Here is a 17,918-nt window from a genome sequence, read left to right as displayed (position 1 = left end):
AAGAGGTCAAATCTGAGGTTAAGATTTGGGAACAGTAACAGAGAGAAATTGATGAATTAAATCTTAAACTAATCATTTAATTCCTAATAAAGTTATTTTGGGAAATGTTTTGCTTGGAAAGTGTGCTTGCACCATCTTTAAAAATACCGCTTCGCATCAAATCATGTTAAAATCAGTAAATCTGTAAAGTTAATCAAATGCATGATTATGTGTTTAGTTTGATTTGCATATTAATATGTGAGTGAAAATGTATGTAAAAAATAAATAAATAAATAAATAAAACACAAGGACAGAGAGTTGTGAACCATTGTAACAGGACAATATTTATATATTGTCACTAAACGTGATTCTTTTTTATTTTTGCAAGACATGGACAGAGGTTGTACATGGCTGCTTGATCTAGGCTAACTGGTCTTCTTTCTTGCTTGCTTTCTATCTCACTCACATATATGTTGTGATGGTGGAACAGATGGTTCATGAATCGGCAGCTGAGAGCAACCTTAATCAAGGTGAACGTGAGAGGAGAAAAGACACAAGGGGAACATCCTTTTTTCTGCAACGCTGAAGGTAAACAGACTCAACAGAGCTATTCCCTGTGTTTCTAATCTTTTTGGATTACCACAGATCAAATGTCCCTACTACTTAACAGATATCACTGAAATGAGTGCATGTCTTGAGAAACCACACCTGTCTCTGAAAGGCTCTTTAAACAGCAAAAATGTGGGTGGAAAATACAAATTCCACTTTGTCAAAGGCACAGAAGCGCTTGTATCTACTTAGGAAGCTGAAGTCTTTTGATGTGGATAAAACTGTACTTACTTAACTACATTGTTTTACAGATGTTTTATTGAATCTCTCTTAACTTTTGCTATAATCTGTTGGTTTTATGGAATGAATTTTAAAAGTAGAATTGCAGTTGCAGAGAATTGTGAATTTGGGATCAGTTATTACGGGTGTAGTTCAACTAAGTCTGTCTGCTCTATATGTGAAAAACAGCTCTTAAGAAGGCTTTGACTATATATTAAATAATTCTACTCATATCCTTCACTCAGAATTTGAAGTCCTCCCTTCAGGTCGGTGATACAGAGCTCCTAAGTTTAGGACTGTAAGAGCTTCAAGATTTTATTTAGTAAATGCTGTTGTTCATGTTTATCTGAGGTAGGGGATGGTAAGTAAGAAGGTCATTTATATAAAGGTTGAAATATGGTGCTGTACTACTTTATTTTCATTTTTATAGTTTTATAGATTTGTATCTGTTTTGTTTTATTCTGTATATTGTACTGTATGAGCTGTATGTGTTTGTCATCAGATGCTGCAACAGAAATTGCCCTCTGAAGGGACAATAAAGATTTACTAACTAAACAGAATCTGAGTGCAGCCTGCATTTTCTTTTCTTTGAATTCTACCTGCTCAACACCAGTTTCATATACAAGAGTAAAGAGAAGACTCAGGGGTGCAGGCCTTATGGGAAGAATTGCAAAGAAAAAGCCACTTTTGAAACAGAAAAACAAAAAGAAAAGGTTAGAGTGGGCAAAGAAACACAGACACTGGACAACAGATAATTGGAAGAGTGTTATGGATCTTAACCCCATTGAGCTTTTGTGGGATCAGCTAGACTGTAAGGTGCGTGAGAAGTGCCCGACAAGACAGCCACATCTATGGCAAGTGCTACAGGAAGAGTGGGGTGAAATGTCACCTGAGTATCTGGACAAACTGACAGCTAGAATGCCAAGGATCTGCAAAGCTGTCATTGCTGCACATGGAGGATTTTTTGATGAGAACTCTTTGAAGTAGGTTTTTTTTTTTTTAAATTGTAATAGTAATTTTCACGTTATTAATGTCCTGACTATACATTGTGATCAGTTGAATGTCACTTTGGTGAATAAAAGTACCAATTTCTTTCCATAAGAGCAAAATCTGTATATTATTCCAAACTTTTGGCTGCCAGTGTATATTTATAATAATAATAATAATAATAATAATAATAATAATAACAAATATAGCTGCGAGCAGCAATTAACGGGGTTCAAGCGGTTTAAGGCCTATAAGCACATGCGTAAAAAGGTATTATGTTTTATTTAGCAAGCATGTAACCACCAAGATCATATTTGGAAAAGACCATTTACAGCCAATACAGGCAATTTACTAAGGAAATACATGGTTTTTAAAGCTTTTTTAAAGCTCATAGCGCCACCTATGGTCCGATCTCCATAAAAGTCTGCATGCTTGTTTAGAATCATATGTTGCATGTTCTCAGCTAATTTCGTGAAGTTCTGAGTTTTTGTTTAGGAATTATGGGCTTATTTGTACACTTGACCACGCCCATTTTCTAAATGACACTGTTATAGCTACCAAAGGGTAAAGGGTGTCCGATTTCTTTCAAATTTCTCACAGACCTCTAGGGCCAGGAGTCGAACAGGCCCACCGAGTTTTGTGCTGATTGGCCTCCGTTAACCTTGTCTAATAGGTGCTCAAATTTCATTGGCCGATGGCAGCCATGTTTTTTGAGATACACCAATATCCTCATAGACAGTCATGGCACCTTGGACAAAGACACTGCATGCCGATTTTCAACTGTTTTCGTGTTTTTTCCTGTTATAGCGCCACCAAGTGGCCAAACTCCGTGGTTTTTTTACTGTGACCTCAGATTGAGCTCATACACATGTGTACCGAGTTTGGTGAAAATATCTCATTTCGTTCGGGCGTTATAGCCATTTTAGTGAAAATAGCCCGCCCTTTTCGAACATTTTGGCACCCCTTAGCGACCTTGAGTCGAAATGTCAACTTTTTTTATATAATTATTGATAATCAGACTCCAGAGTATATTTGGTTTGCTTCCGATCGGGCGGAAAACCTAGGACTAGTTCGCAAAAGTAGGTTTTTAACATTATCTGAAATATTTACCGAACGGTTTGACAGACACCAATGCTTCTTGAGGCAAAGTTGTTTAGAATGAGAAGAGCTATCAGGTGATATATATTACTTGTGTTTTTTCACAACACTGCATTATATACAACTATTAACAACTAAAAAATCGTGATAGCACCACCAAGTGGCCGATTTTTTTAAAACTTTGCACAACCCTCTCAGACCAAGAGTCAAATAGGTCCACCAAGTTTCGTTCCGATCGGTCATTGTTAACCTTGTGTAATAACTGCTGAAATTTGATTGGCCAATGGCGGCCATGTTTTTCAACATACGTGAATGCCCATAAAGACAATGATGGCAGCTGAGACAAAGACAATGTATGCAAATTTTGAAGTCAATAGAATTTACGGTTTCATAGTTACAGCCAATTTCAAGTTTTTTTGGTATTATAGCGCCACCATGTGGCAAAACGACGCCAACTTTTGTTGCCGACCAAAGATTGACCTCTTTCATAAACATGCCAAGATTGGTGAAGATATCTCATTTCCTTCAAAAGTTATAGCCATTTACGTCAAATTGGCCACTCCTACTTCCGATGTTTTCGCATACCATAGCTAGCTCAAGTCGAAAGTTCAAACTTTTTTTGATAACTTTTGATATTGAGACTCCATAGAATCGTTTGGCACTGGTATGGTCCCAATCGGACGAAAAACCTAGGAGTAGTTCGCAAAAGTAGGTTATATGAAAAATCCAAGATGGCGGAAAATTTTTATAGGCGGAAAACAAAAGATATATACTTTGTTTGGTTTGAGCCAAGGATTCCAATGGTATAAAGCACCTGAGTCTATGACAAACAGTCTAGAAGTTATGAGCAGTTTCGCGTTTTTGATTGCTGTAGCGCCCCCTATTGACCGATTTCGCCGAGTCCGTGTTTCTGAGTAGCGAGCAATACTACTACAATCTGACCAAGTTTCAAGTCTCTAGGCATTACGGTTTGCTCTACCCAATCAGTTTTATGGCGGAATAATAATAATAATAAAAATCTTAACAATTACAATAGGGTTTCAGCGCTAAGCACTTGAACCCCTAAAAATCTTAACAATTACAATAGGGTTTCAGCACTAAGCGCTTGAACCCCTAATAAAAATCTTAACAATTACAATAGGGTTTCAGCGCTAAGCGCTTGAACCCCTAAAAATCGTAACAATTACAATAGGGTTTCAGCGCTAAGTGCTTGAACCCCTAATAAAAATCTTAACAATTACAATAGGGTTTCAGCGGTAAGCGCTTGAACCCCTAAAAATCGTAACAATTACAATAGGGTTTCAGCGCTAAACGCTTGAACCCCTAATAATAATAAAAATCTTAACAATTACAATAGGGTTTCAGCGCTAAGCGCTTGAACCCCTAAAAATCGTAACAATTACAATAGGGTTTCAGCGCTAAACGCTTGAACCCCTAATAATAATAAAAATCTTAACAATTACAATAGGGTTTCAGCGCTAAGTGCTTGAACCCCTAATAATAATAATAATAATAATAATAATAATCATAATCTTAACAATTGCAATAGGGTTTCAGCGCTAAGCGCTTGAACCCCTAAAAACATGTTTTATTTATTCAGTTATAATAAGGTAAAAAAAATGACCATCAACTGCCTTCCTTTCTACAAACACTACTTTTATAATACAATACATGCATGTTTTGTGTGAAAGGAATAGTTAATGTACTATACAAATCATTTACTCACCCTCATGCCATCCCAGATGTGTATGACTTTTTTCTCTAGGTCCATACAATGCAAGTGAATGGTGACAAAAACTTTGAAGCTCCAAAAACCACATAAAGGCAGCATAAAAATATCCATAAGGCTCCAGTGGTTTAATCAATGCCTTCTGAAGTGATCCAATCAATTTTGGGTGAGAACAGAGCAAAATATAACTACTTTTTCACTATAAATCTTACACTTCCTAGTGCTTGCTGCATGCACAGAGTGCTAGATGGGGCTAGAAAGTGTAATCTAGCTTGAAATCATAATTGCTTATGTAACTTTTGGAGCTTTAAGGTTTTGGTCACATTCACTTGCATTGTATGGACCTACAGAGCTGAGATATTTTTTAAATATCTTAATTTGTGTCCTGCAAAAGAAAAAAAGTCATACTCACCTGGGATGGTCCGGATGGCATGAGGGTGAGTAAATGATGAGAGATTTTTAATTTTTGGGTGAACTATTCCTTTAAGAAAGCACCTGTCAATGTCAATCAAATATTACATTAATTAAAAAAAAAAAAAAAAAAAAAAAAAAATTAATTAACAATTGCTTGGAGCCAAAGTCTCTTAATGTGGTCTTCAGAGGTCCCCAGAGTAATTTCAAAAGTGTGAATCTACAGTACTCTGGCAAAGTAAATAAGGTTGTTTGGTTCAGTAGTGTAATTCGGCCAAACTGTACTGTGGCATTACAATAGTACAATAATTGTATCCGATGGTAATACCATGGTACTTTGTTATATTACAAAAAAGTACCAAAAATTTAATTTTGTACTGTAGGGGTACTTTTGTGCAGGGATACCATGCAGGGTACTGAATGATTATTAACATATGGTAATACTGAGGTACATGTCCAAAAGACCAAACCAAAATATGTTTTTGCTATATGGTTAAAGGCAAGCAACATATACAGTAGTCATGGTGATTTGAAACTACATATCTACATAAAACGCTTACGAACAGGTACTGTGGCAGTAGTACCATGGTACTGAATGGATACCATATTCATATGAAATGGTATTTACCTGGTACTCCAAGGTAACTCAAAGAATACCGTGGAACACGTCCAAAAAACATGGTATTGCCATGGTATATGTCAAAAAGTGCACGGTATTACCATAATAACATATCCAAAACACTATACCGGTACCATGGTACTTTTTGGTAAGTGCAAGGAAGTAAACCCACATTTGCATAACCAAGACTGAATGATGCACAACGTGAAGTTTTCCGACACTCTTTCGAGATTTCAGAAACCCAAGACATCACAAAATTATAACCCCTGTTATCCTCACATCCGGGATATGAAACATGAGCAAAGACGTGGAATGTTACTTTTTTTCCCTCCTCTCTCAGACGCCGTAATGATGGAGTAAAAGCATCACGATTGGTGGATGCAAGCAAGAAGAAATATAAAACCCAACAGCACAGCATAGCTATAGCACTCCGGGACGCGACTCGATAAACGCGAATGAATCCTTTCCGCGAGACCCCTCAGACAAACGCGTGTCGCGTGCTTTCGGTCATCAGCGAAGAATTTAAACAGGAAAACCTCCTGAAATGCACAGAAAAGACCCACATTCACACAAGGGGCTAAAAGTGCACAATGGTCGCAGGCGGTATGTGTCTCTCAGACAAGCTTACTAGCACAGCATCGCTTGCGTGACAGCTCAAAGACCAATAGGAACATCCAGCGGCCCAGCTGCGCTCACACGCGGCCAATGGCGAATAGCAGAACCCGGGCCTAAACGCAAGTTAGGCTGTTGTCGCAGGCGGCCAGCGCTAAACTTCACCAAATAATAGCTGTTTGTATTTTGGCTGCCGCAGTAGCCATTTTAGGTAAGCACATCTTTAAACTTTTATATTTTTAGCGCGTCGCGCGCAGAGACGCGCGAAGAAGGTGGCGCGTGGACGCGTCAAACTCTCGCGTCCCGTCATGAATGAACGGCTCTTGTGCGTTAGGATTAAAGAAATTGCACTGAGTTTTTTTTCCCCTTCCCCGACCCCCACCCCCTCTAATTTTTTATGCATTTTTCTAAACTGTCATGGCGTTTAGTGTCCTTGAAAATAAATGCGGAGAAGGCAACGTGTAGGTTTTTACGTTAGCTGATGTCCGGAGCCGGCGTGTCCAGGTAGGTGAGGTCGCGTTTGATGGTCCCTCCGCGGAGTTTGAGCGGCTCTTCGCACATGTAACGCCTGAGATATAGACCGCTTTGCCGTGACATTACAGTTAGCACGCTGGCTAGCGCCCTACAGGGGCTAATATATGGGACACGATGTTGGTGTCTTTATAAGAGTGTTTTTATGAGTGGAGAGGCAAGTTTGGCATCTGTTGAGGCACAAAGCATCCCATGACTGGTATCAAGTACTAGGAACAATGTAACTTCTAGCACTCCTGTGGTTTACTTCAACCCGTTGCAGTTAATGTGTTATTACGGATTTATGTCACTAATAATGTTTAATTTCTGCCACAACTTTTTTCTTCTTCTTGGTACACTTAAAATTGTATCACAGGTAGATTGACACCTGTCTTAACTCAAGGAATGGCTTAGTTGGGAGCATTGGGCCGAGCTGTTTTTTTTTTTTTTTAGTGACACCATTGAAGTTAGTGTGTTTTTACAGATTTATGTTTATAATGATGTTTCATTTTAATCTCAACTTTGTTTTTCTTCTTAGTATACTGAAAATTATACCACAGCTAGACTGACACCTGTCTTAACTCAAGGGATGAGGTTGTTGCTATCTAGGGGCCCAGCTGGTTTTGGTGTAACCCCATTAGAATTAGTGTGTTTTTACGGATTTAAATTAATATTTTTATTTATTTAGTTATTTATTATCCCCCTTTATTCCCAATTTGGAATGCCCAATTCCCACTACTTAGTAGGTCCTCTTGGTTGTGCGGTTACTCACCTCAATCCGGGTGGCGGAGGACAAGCCTCAGTTGCCTCCACTTCTGAGACCGTCAGTCCGCGCATCTTATCACGTGGCTCATTGTGCTTGACACAGCGGAGACTCCCAGCACGTGGAGGCTCATGCTACTCTCTGCGATCCACGCACAACTTGCCATGCGCCCCATTGAGAGCGAGAACCACTAATCGTGACCACGAGGAGGTTACCCCATGTGACTCTACCCTCCCTAGCAACCGGGCCAATTTGGTTTCTTAGGAGACCCGGCTGGAGTCACTCAGCACACCCTGGATTCGAACTCTCGACTCCAGGGGTGGTAGTCAGCGTCAATACTCACTGAGCTATCCAGGACCCCTTAAGTTAATATTAATGTTTCATTTTAGTCTCAAATTTGTTTTTCTTCTTAGTATACTGAAAATTGTTTCACAGGTAGATTGTCACCTGTCTTAACTCAAGGAATGGGGTAGTTGCTGTCTAGGGGCCCAGCTGGTTTTGGTGTAACCCCATTGGAATTAGTGTGTTTTTATGGATTTAAGTTTATATTAATGTTTCATTTTAGTCTCAACTTTGTTTTTCTTCTTAGTATACTGAAAATGGTACAACACCTGTCTTGAAGGAATGTGTAACCCCATTGGAATTAACATTTTTATTTTTATAGATTTATTTTAATAATATTATTTAATTTCTGTCACACCTTAATGTTTTTTTTCTTAGTATGCTGGAAATTGTATCACAGGTAGATTGTCACCTGTATAAACTTATGGAATGGGTTTGTTGGTATCAAGGGGCCCACTTTGGTGTTAGTGAACTTTTTTTGTAGTATTTCTCATTGTTTTGAGGTTAAATATGGTTTGCATTAGGGCTGCTTGATTAAGGCAAAAAATCATGATTATTGTGGTCAATATTGAGATCATGATTATTTAACACGATTACTTGATTGTCTTTTTAACAGTGGATTTCCTTGAACTTGACTTGTAAACTGCACTGGGTAGGGGAGGAGGCTATTGTCATATTGTAATTATTTTATGTCACGTGTGGTAGTCAAATGCCTCCATCTCCATCATTTACAGCAGGGGTGCTCATAGATCTATGGAATGAGATCTACGTTTTTCATCATGTTATTGCAGCAAGATCTACCATGTACAATAAAGTCTAAACATTATCACAATGCCAAAATGTCAGTAGTCGGTAGTGAAATTTGACGATTCTTAATACCAGCTTCAAAACCATAACAAATAATAACACTAACTAATTTGTTAATTATGGAAGAATGGTTTCAAGTAATTATTCAAGACTTGTAAACAAACAGTGATAAAATAACAATAAATAACAGCAATGAATAGAAATAGATAAAAAAATAATAGAACAAAAAATACAAATTAAGAAAATTCAGTGTTTTTTAACAGCTTTAAAAGTTTTTAACAGCATTATCAAGTATTCAAATACACCTTCAGAATGAAATGCAACATAAAACTACTACTGGTCGATTATAATACATTAATACTTTTTAAAGCTACTAAAGTTACTCAGTCGAGCAGTGAGTGTTTTCTTGTTATGGTTGTTTGATTATTATAATGACACTACACTAGACAGCAGTAGGTCTATTAGCTTACATTTATACTTACAAGTCCGACATTTTAATAAAAATCTGCTTTTTTCTCCGCTGTTTACATTCACTTTAGACATCACTCTCTGTGTTTACATGAATACCTCACCAAGACGGGCATTTTGGTGGAATTCTGAAATGTATTTGACCGTTCGGGTGCAGATTAGCGTGAGCATTTTCGGAACACACGTGCATGTTCAGCACACACACATACGCCTCCTGTCAGTCAAACAGGGTGCAGCTGTTACTAGATCGCTAGCGAATTATAAAATGACGTGCTCTTGATAAATTTCAACAGTAGAATAAGAATATGAACTTTCTAATAAGTGACACAGGCCTATCACAAATATAGCCGGTTATTTTTTCGTTATTGACGTATTAATCAGTCTGCTTGTCTGGTCAGGCAAGTAAAATTCTCTTTTACTTGCCCCTTCAAAAATCCGCTCTGATTAAATATTGCATTCAACACTCTCCGATAGCAATTTTTTCTTCTGCAGTATAGCTCCTAAAGTAAATGTATGTTGTTTTAAAGGAGTTTTAGATATTATTTTGGAAAACAAGCCAAAAAAGTCTAATTAAAAGTGTATTTTGTTCCAGTGTATAATGGGCTAAGACTACACTCTCTCACCTTTATGTTCACTTCAATCCATCTTTAACTCACAAAGACAAATTTTCTCTTCCTAATAGAGCTTTCTTCATGATAAGATACACACAGTGAATGTGATGTTATGATTCACTAAATCGCGAGCCATCACGTTATAATCTAGCTGTAGCAAATGCATGCGAGTGACGAGCGTCCCCGTGCCAGAGTGTGTTCAAGATTCAATCTCTTCCCCGGTCACTTCATGCAACTCATAGACGCGCCGCTGACCGCACAGAGAAATCCCAGTTTCTGAGTTTAATTTCATAACCCTCTTCCTTATTATTTGAACTTTAATAAAGGATGCTTTAAAGATATAACTTCAGGGTGTTTCATTGCAAAACAGAATGTGGCACAATAATCATTTTATCTCGATTATCTTGTTTTCATAATCGTTGGAAGCCAAAATCGTAATCGAAAATAAAATTTGATTAATCACCTGGACCTAGTTTGCATATTGAATAGAGAAGTTTAAGTTGTCAATGCCTGTAATTTGGGACACATGAAGTGATATCTTGGTAACAGGTGACTCATTTTGCTTACAGTTTTACCGCAATGCAATGCAAATGAGTACATGACCTTGACCAATTCTCTATACTGAAAACCCTAATAAATTAAGTTGACTCTTTCCCTTAATTGAATTAGGTAATGGTGTCTCCAAAACTTTGTGTTCATATAGAATGAACTTAAATATTTATGTTAAGGTAACTAGATGCAAGTAGGCTTAACTCAGATTTGCTATTTAAATGTTGTTGTTTCAACTTAATAATTTAAATGAATAGACTTAAAATTTAGATCATGCAATAACATAGTTTAAAAAATGCATATATGCCTGTACTTCAGTTGCACAGGCACAAGATGAACTGAGATAGTGTTAACAGGGTCCAACTTGACCAAAGGGGACACAGATCACCCTACTGGTGTCATCACACAAAACAACTATTGCAACAAAACAACACAAATAATACTTCAAAAGAGCTAAAACCTCTATAAGTTCTTAATAACAACTATTTAATAGCCACCATAAGTTCCCTTTGACTGAGCAAACATAATTAAATAATAAAATCTCAAGGCGTTGTGGGTATTCCCCATTGCCTTAATTTTGTACTCAATAGTTGGAGTTATTAGCACTTAAAATCTTAAGTATGGATTTTTAAGAAAAATAAGTTCTAGGAACTTAGATATTTGATTTATGAGCCAAAACGTGCCATTTCAAGTAGTGTTTCATTAAGACAACTTGATTTTTCCAGTAATGACAACATTTAAAGCGGTTACAGTTAAAAGAAAATGCTTTTTATTTATGTTTATATTTGATTTTTGATAAGATATGTATCCAAATTATTGTTTGCTGGAACTAATGCACAGGCTTACAATTTTTCTTTATAACATTGGAGACTGTCCCCAATTTTCCATCAATTTATTTATTTATTTCAGTCTTGAGAATGCGATGACATGGATTTCAGTTTTCACTGCCTTTGTTTTTGTTTATTGAAACAAATCGATGCCTATTTTGGACTTGTGTACATGTTTGATAGACTATCATATTCTTTATGTTATTAAATGGGCTACACAGCAAATTATAAAGACTTGAATACACATAGAGACTCTCTAACTTACAAGACTTAAGTATAAGTTGTGTTTTATTTGCTTAAGATAATTTTATTTAATTTTTCTATTCATGTCTCCTTGTGTCTCTGTATTACAGACGCAGACACGAAGTTCCAGAAAAAATGAAAATACAAAAGAAAGACAAGCAGGTCAGTTTATCATTATATATGCTTTGATCAGGCGCTGTATGAGAGTTCCCTTTTCTATATATATATAGATATATATAGTCTATATATCTCTGTCTCTCAGTGTCTAGATGTATCTCACATCAAAATGCAAAAATAGCATAAATACTATAGTTAGGCGTGCCCTTGCACTGTAGCTGTACCTCTTTACTGAAAGATTTACACCCTGCATTTTTCTTAAATATGTATCTTTTTACTTTTGCTTTATTTTTCCTTATCTATCTTATTAGTTAGACAAGCTCACTCTAGTGCTATTTTTTCTAGTGTCAGGTGCTAATTTATGCTGACAGCATCTGACGTTATGGGTTTATGTTCAGAATTTCTGTTTTAGAAGCCGCATAGTGCAGCACACTCTTGAAAATCTTCCCAGAAGAAGAAAAAAATCAGTTTCATTTAATTATAAACTTTGTCTCAGATGTATCTTTAAATTCCTTAGATTTTTCTTTCTTTTTCTTTCAGTCCATTTCCACATTTAGGTCAAGCCCTAGTGCCCTCTTGTTCACCTTTTTAGAACTAGAGATAAAAAGACTCAAGACTTGGAATCCAGTCAGATTCAAGTCACAATGTTGAGGATGTGTTCAGTTAAAGCTTTAAGCAATGAGATGCTGTGTATTACAGCGATTTTAACAGAGGTAAGGGAAGCTCAACAGCTTCTTCCCTCAGGCTGTGAGAGCCCACAACACCCAGCACCCCCCGAACCCCCTATGAACCCCTACCTCCTGAACCGAGAAAATTTCTCTGCACACCCCCAGTCCCACCCCACTAGACACTTTAACCTCTTGCTGCTATCCAGGTTCACCTGGGACACATATGTTTACAAGGACTGAAAATCTATTGCCCTTTCTGTTATTGTGTTGTATACATTGTGTATTTATGGCTCTTAATGTACTTTGCACTTTTTGCACTGTCTGTATTGTTGCACTATGTGTAGTTACATGTAAGTAAAATTGAAAGTATATGTTTAGTTAAATTACTCTTTTATATAGGCTAGATATGTGTATATCTGTATATCTAGCACCGTGGTCCTGTGAGGCACGACAGCTCAACTTGAACTTGAACTTCTTAGGCTGGGACGTGAAGTGAAGTTTTATACAACGGTGGCAATAGAAATGTAATTAAAGACTTCAATGGTCAATAGATAGTTACATTTATTAGTTGTAATAATAACAATAATAATTACAATAAACATTTCTTCCAACAAATAGGACAGTTCGTTAGTCTAACTGTATGCTGTGAAGGATTGCCAAGCAACATAGCATCTTGGGGCATTAATAATATAGAATTCAACAGATGTGCGGTCACAAATGTGTGTTTTTCGGCATTTTACAATGGCTTCAAACACGGTTCATCTGATCAGAGTCGGAACTGTATGTTGTATATAAGAATATTTGAGACTCAACTTTGCAGCTCAACATAACATGGGTTAAGCCTAACATATCTAAACAGAGTGCTCAAACGAGCTGCAAAAAGTTTACATGGATTTTCAAAATTGTAATTTTGTCAAAGTAGTCATATTGGCATTAATCGCCATTACTGCTACATTTACAATTAATGCACACCATCTGTGCCTGTTGTATTATAAGTTGGAGCATATCTCTCTGTGATTTACATATTGGCCCTGTGTACACTTGGTATTAACATCCGTTTCAGGTGATCCAAATCTCAAATGGACAGCCAAGACAAATTGTCATTTAACATTTATCTCAAATGCATCTCCTTTGACCACATCTGATTTTGTGACTACATCATTTCAATGTTGTACTGAATGTTAATTTTAGACATACTGAAAATCTTGTGGATGCATATATAATGTATTTTAATTAGGGCTGCCGATTTGACGCGTTAAATCAGTGCGATTAATTATATAAACAATTATGCGTTAAAACAATGAACGCAATTAATCATGTCCCCGGACCGTAATAAGGAATATTCCTACCATCTGAGCAATTCAAGCTTGAATTACCACCTGGTTTCAGCAGGGGGCAGTAAGCTAAACTTCAGCTGTAGGTAACCTGCAGCTGTACAGACAACAAACCACACTAAGGCTTGCTTGACACTAGCGGCAGCACAAGATGAGAACGCATTCTTGCGATAAAACACAGCTTGATGGATCGCAGCTCAGAATGCAGGTGTCTCAAGATATGCTTTTCTAAGTTTCAAACTATGTTTAACTTGACACAGCGACCTAAAACACAGCCAAAGACGCTCCAAAAGCATCCATCTGATGCAGGTGCACATTGACGCATCCTTAGAAATGTGCTTTTAATAAATCTATCTCAGACAGATTGACGAATTCAATTGCAAAATGGATTGCTGTGGAATGTAGGCCAATGATAGGTTATATGTTTAATAATATGAAAACAAATAATACACTGACTTCTAAAGCGACTTTTTGTATTGTCTTATCAATGCATTACATGTCATTTTAATTGTCTGAATCACTCAATTCATAATATATGTTAATTTTATAATTATTTAAATATAACTTAAATTATTTAATAAATTATACATTGAATTCTTGTTATTTGAGGGCCTTTCTCTGCAAATATTTGTGCATGTTATTAATTGCAATTTATTTGACTAATTAATCATTAATCAAAAAATGTCATTTAATTAATTAGATTTTTTTTTAAATATCAATTGACTGCCCAATTTCTAATATTATCAAGCTTTGTGTATTCTAAAATTAGAGCCAATGAAGTTACAAAAAAAAAAAAAAACAATCATGATTTATATCCAATTTATAAAAAGATTGTAAAGAATTCGAATGCAGAACTTGACTTGACTGAAACCTGACAACTAAAATCACCTGAAATTTGAAGTTTTTACCATCATTACATCATGATTACGGTACATTAAATTTAAAGATCTAAAGTCTTGAGACTTGATTCTGAATTGCTAAACAATGACATGACAATGACCCATGAAACCTAACAACTTACTTTGTTAAAAGAAACAAAACAAAAATGTTTTCTATGTTGAAATTCAGTCACTTAAGCCTGTGGAACACTGTTGCTCTGTCAAAACATTCCTCTGTTTGTTTGATTCCTCTGTCTGCTTTAATTATATCATAAATAGCATCTTAGTTTGAATTTACCTGTAAAGTAAACTTTGCTTGTCAAGATTTAGTATGATTACACATAAAATGTACTGACACCAAAACAATGCACAATAGGGTACAACGGGGCTAAAGGCTCCCCCGGGGTAAAAGGCTCCTGTTCGTCACTATGCACTGCAAAATATCCCTGATCCATGGGATATTTGTGTGTAATGTCTAAAGTTTGATTTTGAGGCAATTTGATTTAATTTTTTATATTTTTTTAAATGTTGCAAATGTATGTAGCTAATGAAAATCCCTGAAATTAACACATTTCTTTTGAGACAAAATACTTATTTATCATTTTCAGTTTTGTTTAAGGTCATTAAATCAAACAGCTTTTTTCAATAACTGTCCAATAAGTGAAAGGATGGTATTTGGGGTAAAAATCCCCCCTGTTGTAGAGGCTAATGGCCCCTATTAAACACATTGTTTTTCATAAGTGGGGTGAGATTTGTTATGAAAATTTTCAAAGTGGGCTCACTTTGACTCATACATTGACCAATCATAATAGAGATTAGTTTGTTTATAGAATACTTGATATGTAATAAAATGTCAAATGTGTTTGAAATTAACAGGAAATGGTTGACGTTTCTGAAGTAGTTATTTTGGGTAAGCATTATCATAATTTGTTACTCAAAAAAAGCATCTTGCTGTCTCAAAATTATTTGCATTAGTTGACAAATTTTGCACTATAAATATTGCCCCTATATCTACACAATATCACTTTAAACCCCATAGGGGCCTTTTACCCCAAGTGTGGGAGCCTTTTACCCCAGGTGTGGGTAATGTTGCTCCAAAAATATTCAGTAAGTATAAATTATTGTTTTCGACCTTGATAAATGTTTTGACCAGAAAAAAGCAAAATTTCCTTAAGGGGTGCCATTAGCCCTGTTGTACCCTACAAAATTTTGAACATTGAGTAATTGCCTCTTATCACTGAGAAGGCCTAACTGCATATCCTCATGTGCCTGTCTGTTTTCACACTCATGAGTCCACAGTAATTAGTACAAAGAAATCAATTGTGACATTTATGAGTTCTGAATAATTCCCAGCCAACTTTGTGATCATATAGCAGTAGGATGAACATAAATCAATGTCAACATCGCTCAAACTACTTCTGTCTGTCAGTTAGAAGACGCCAGAAAATGTAAGACACGTTTCTCAACTACAGATAAAGCTGACTGTTGCATCTGGAATGATGCATGTTTTTTTTTCAATCATTTTATCCTGGCAAATGTTTATTTACCCATATAAAAGAGAAAGAAATTAGTTTATTTATTTTTTGTTAGGAAAATTAGAAGGTACACAAGCACATAATTTTGTGATTTGAGCAGTGAATGGGAAAAATTGTGTTGAGGTTTGTATGTTTTTCGGACACTGCAGCCCCATGTTTCACAACATATTTTCCGGAGGAAAAAAATAAATAAAATAAATAATAATAATGTGAACAGATTTTCCATATTTTTATTTCAAGAGTGTATTATAGAATGGCTTACAGGCTTGCTAATGTCGCCAGTTCTGTTGTATTTTGCCATATATTCCAATCAATTTCTTCCAATAATTCCAGATGCAGTATATGCTCATGTTTAATATACCATGCATAATCAGCAAAGTCAAATACATTTTCTGATGGGTCCGTTTCATGTGACAACAGTGTGTAAATGCAGTAGACACTCCCATCTCTGCGATTTACACAGTCATTGCTTATCCCGTGTGAATCAACGTTAAACCTTATAACATCCCCAGTAATAATTATTTAACAGACATATGTCGGGAAAATTTATCCCATCCGAATTGTGCTTTGGGGGGAAAATGCAACGTCAAAATTGCGCTTGTCACTGATTATGCAAATGAGATTATTTCCTGGTTTCATCATGGTATCTGAACCCGGGTCTCTCACGTTGGTAACACAACATGTTTCCGGTCATGCCACAGGGGCGGCGATGCAAAAATGTCTGAAAGGAGATGCCACTTGTCGGTGAGTCAGCCTATTGTGGCCGATCCTAGGCTACCAGAACTCTCTGAAACAACATGCCAATTTCCTATCTTGTTGTGTTTAGAAAAATCTGGCTACACGCGTTCAGTGCTCGATCACTCTGCTGATGACGAGATTTGCGTAATGCGTCTGACTGAACAATAGTTTGGGCTTAAGTGAGCAGTTCTCATTCTGTGGCTGCGCTGCTCAGGAGGCATAATTAATTGCGTGAATTTTTTAATGCGTTTTTAATATAATGTATCGCACTAAATTAACATGTTAAATCGACAGTGTGTGTGTGTGTGTGTGTGTGTGTATATATATATCGGCGAGTACCACACTGTAAAACATTTACTGTAAAATGTACAGTAGTTTCTTGGCAATTTTAGTTGACTGCACAATTGTAAATATACAACAGGGAAATCATTTATTACAATTGTACTGTAAAAATACAGCATACTGTAAATATATACTGTAAAATTACCCATGTTTTTACAGCCGTATTACTGTAAAATTACAGTAAAAGTCATGGATATTAACTATAAATATCAGACCAAAAATTACAAGCATCACTGTAAATCTACAGTACTGTTGTACATAGATTTTACAGTAAATTAGAGCATTTGCTGTGAATTTTTGTTCATTTTCCTTCACTTTACAATTGTCCTTCAGTTTTAGTACATTTGAATTATGCGTCACGCAAACAATACAACTTGCAACAACAAAATAGAAAACATGATTTTCATTATAGTGCCGCTTTATTTATTGCACAGTAACATCACATTGATGGATTAAACACGAACAAGCACAAGTTTGCAAAACATAATGCTCACTAGCAAAACTTAAATGGAAAATTAGGCTGGAAATTTCACATTAAAGGAAATTAGGCTTAAGCCTTGCAAATAGTTACACTAGCAGCAACATATTATCAGTCATACAAGGAATTTGAGGTAAGGGACACATACCTGAACAGAGTCTGACTGAACTTCAATCACAAACTTGTACATGAAACATGAACTTTTTGGCCAGTGCTATTATTTGATAAAGTTGATAGACTTTGGGACACTGCTTAAATGGCAAGTTTATTCTAGTGGTCGACCGCTATGGGTTTTTTTTAATGGCCGATGCTGATATCCAGAGAGCAGGGTGGCCGATAGGCCAATAAATAACACAATTTAATATAGTAAATAACATAAACATAAAATTGCTAAAAATATAAAAAATATATATTTAGCACTATATTTACTCAACTTCACACAAAA

General features: G+C 36.2%; 2 protein-coding genes across 5 annotated transcripts in view; one reads left to right on the top strand and one right to left on the bottom strand.

Moving 5' to 3' along the window:
* LOC127448893 (RIPOR family member 3-like) overlaps positions 1-17,918 on the bottom strand; it is a 241,818-nt gene that overhangs the window by 77,815 nt on the left and 146,085 nt on the right. The window lies entirely within an intron of this gene.
* The window catches only part of LOC127448890 (chromodomain-helicase-DNA-binding protein 6-like), a 77,390-nt gene continuing 64,693 nt past the window's right edge, over positions 5,222-17,918 (top strand). For 2 of the 3 annotated variants that reach the window (XM_051711801.1, XM_051711800.1), the window contains exons 1-2: positions 6,672-6,767; positions 11,494-11,545. In XM_051711801.1, the coding sequence (XP_051567761.1) occupies positions 6,745-6,767; positions 11,494-11,545 (75 nt within the window). In that variant the 5' untranslated portion in view covers positions 6,672-6,744. Of the gene's footprint in view, positions 6,475-6,671; positions 6,768-11,493; positions 11,546-17,918 lie in introns of those variants that run through there. The other variant, XM_051711803.1, reaches the window with a different exon arrangement.

The sequence above is a fragment of the Myxocyprinus asiaticus genome, chromosome 12 (assembly GCF_019703515.2).
Source record: "Myxocyprinus asiaticus isolate MX2 ecotype Aquarium Trade chromosome 12, UBuf_Myxa_2, whole genome shotgun sequence".
NCBI lineage: Eukaryota > Metazoa > Chordata > Actinopteri > Cypriniformes > Catostomidae > Myxocyprinus > Myxocyprinus asiaticus.
The sequence above is the reverse complement of the archived record's forward strand: the minus strand, read 5'-3'. Positions and strand labels throughout refer to the sequence as shown.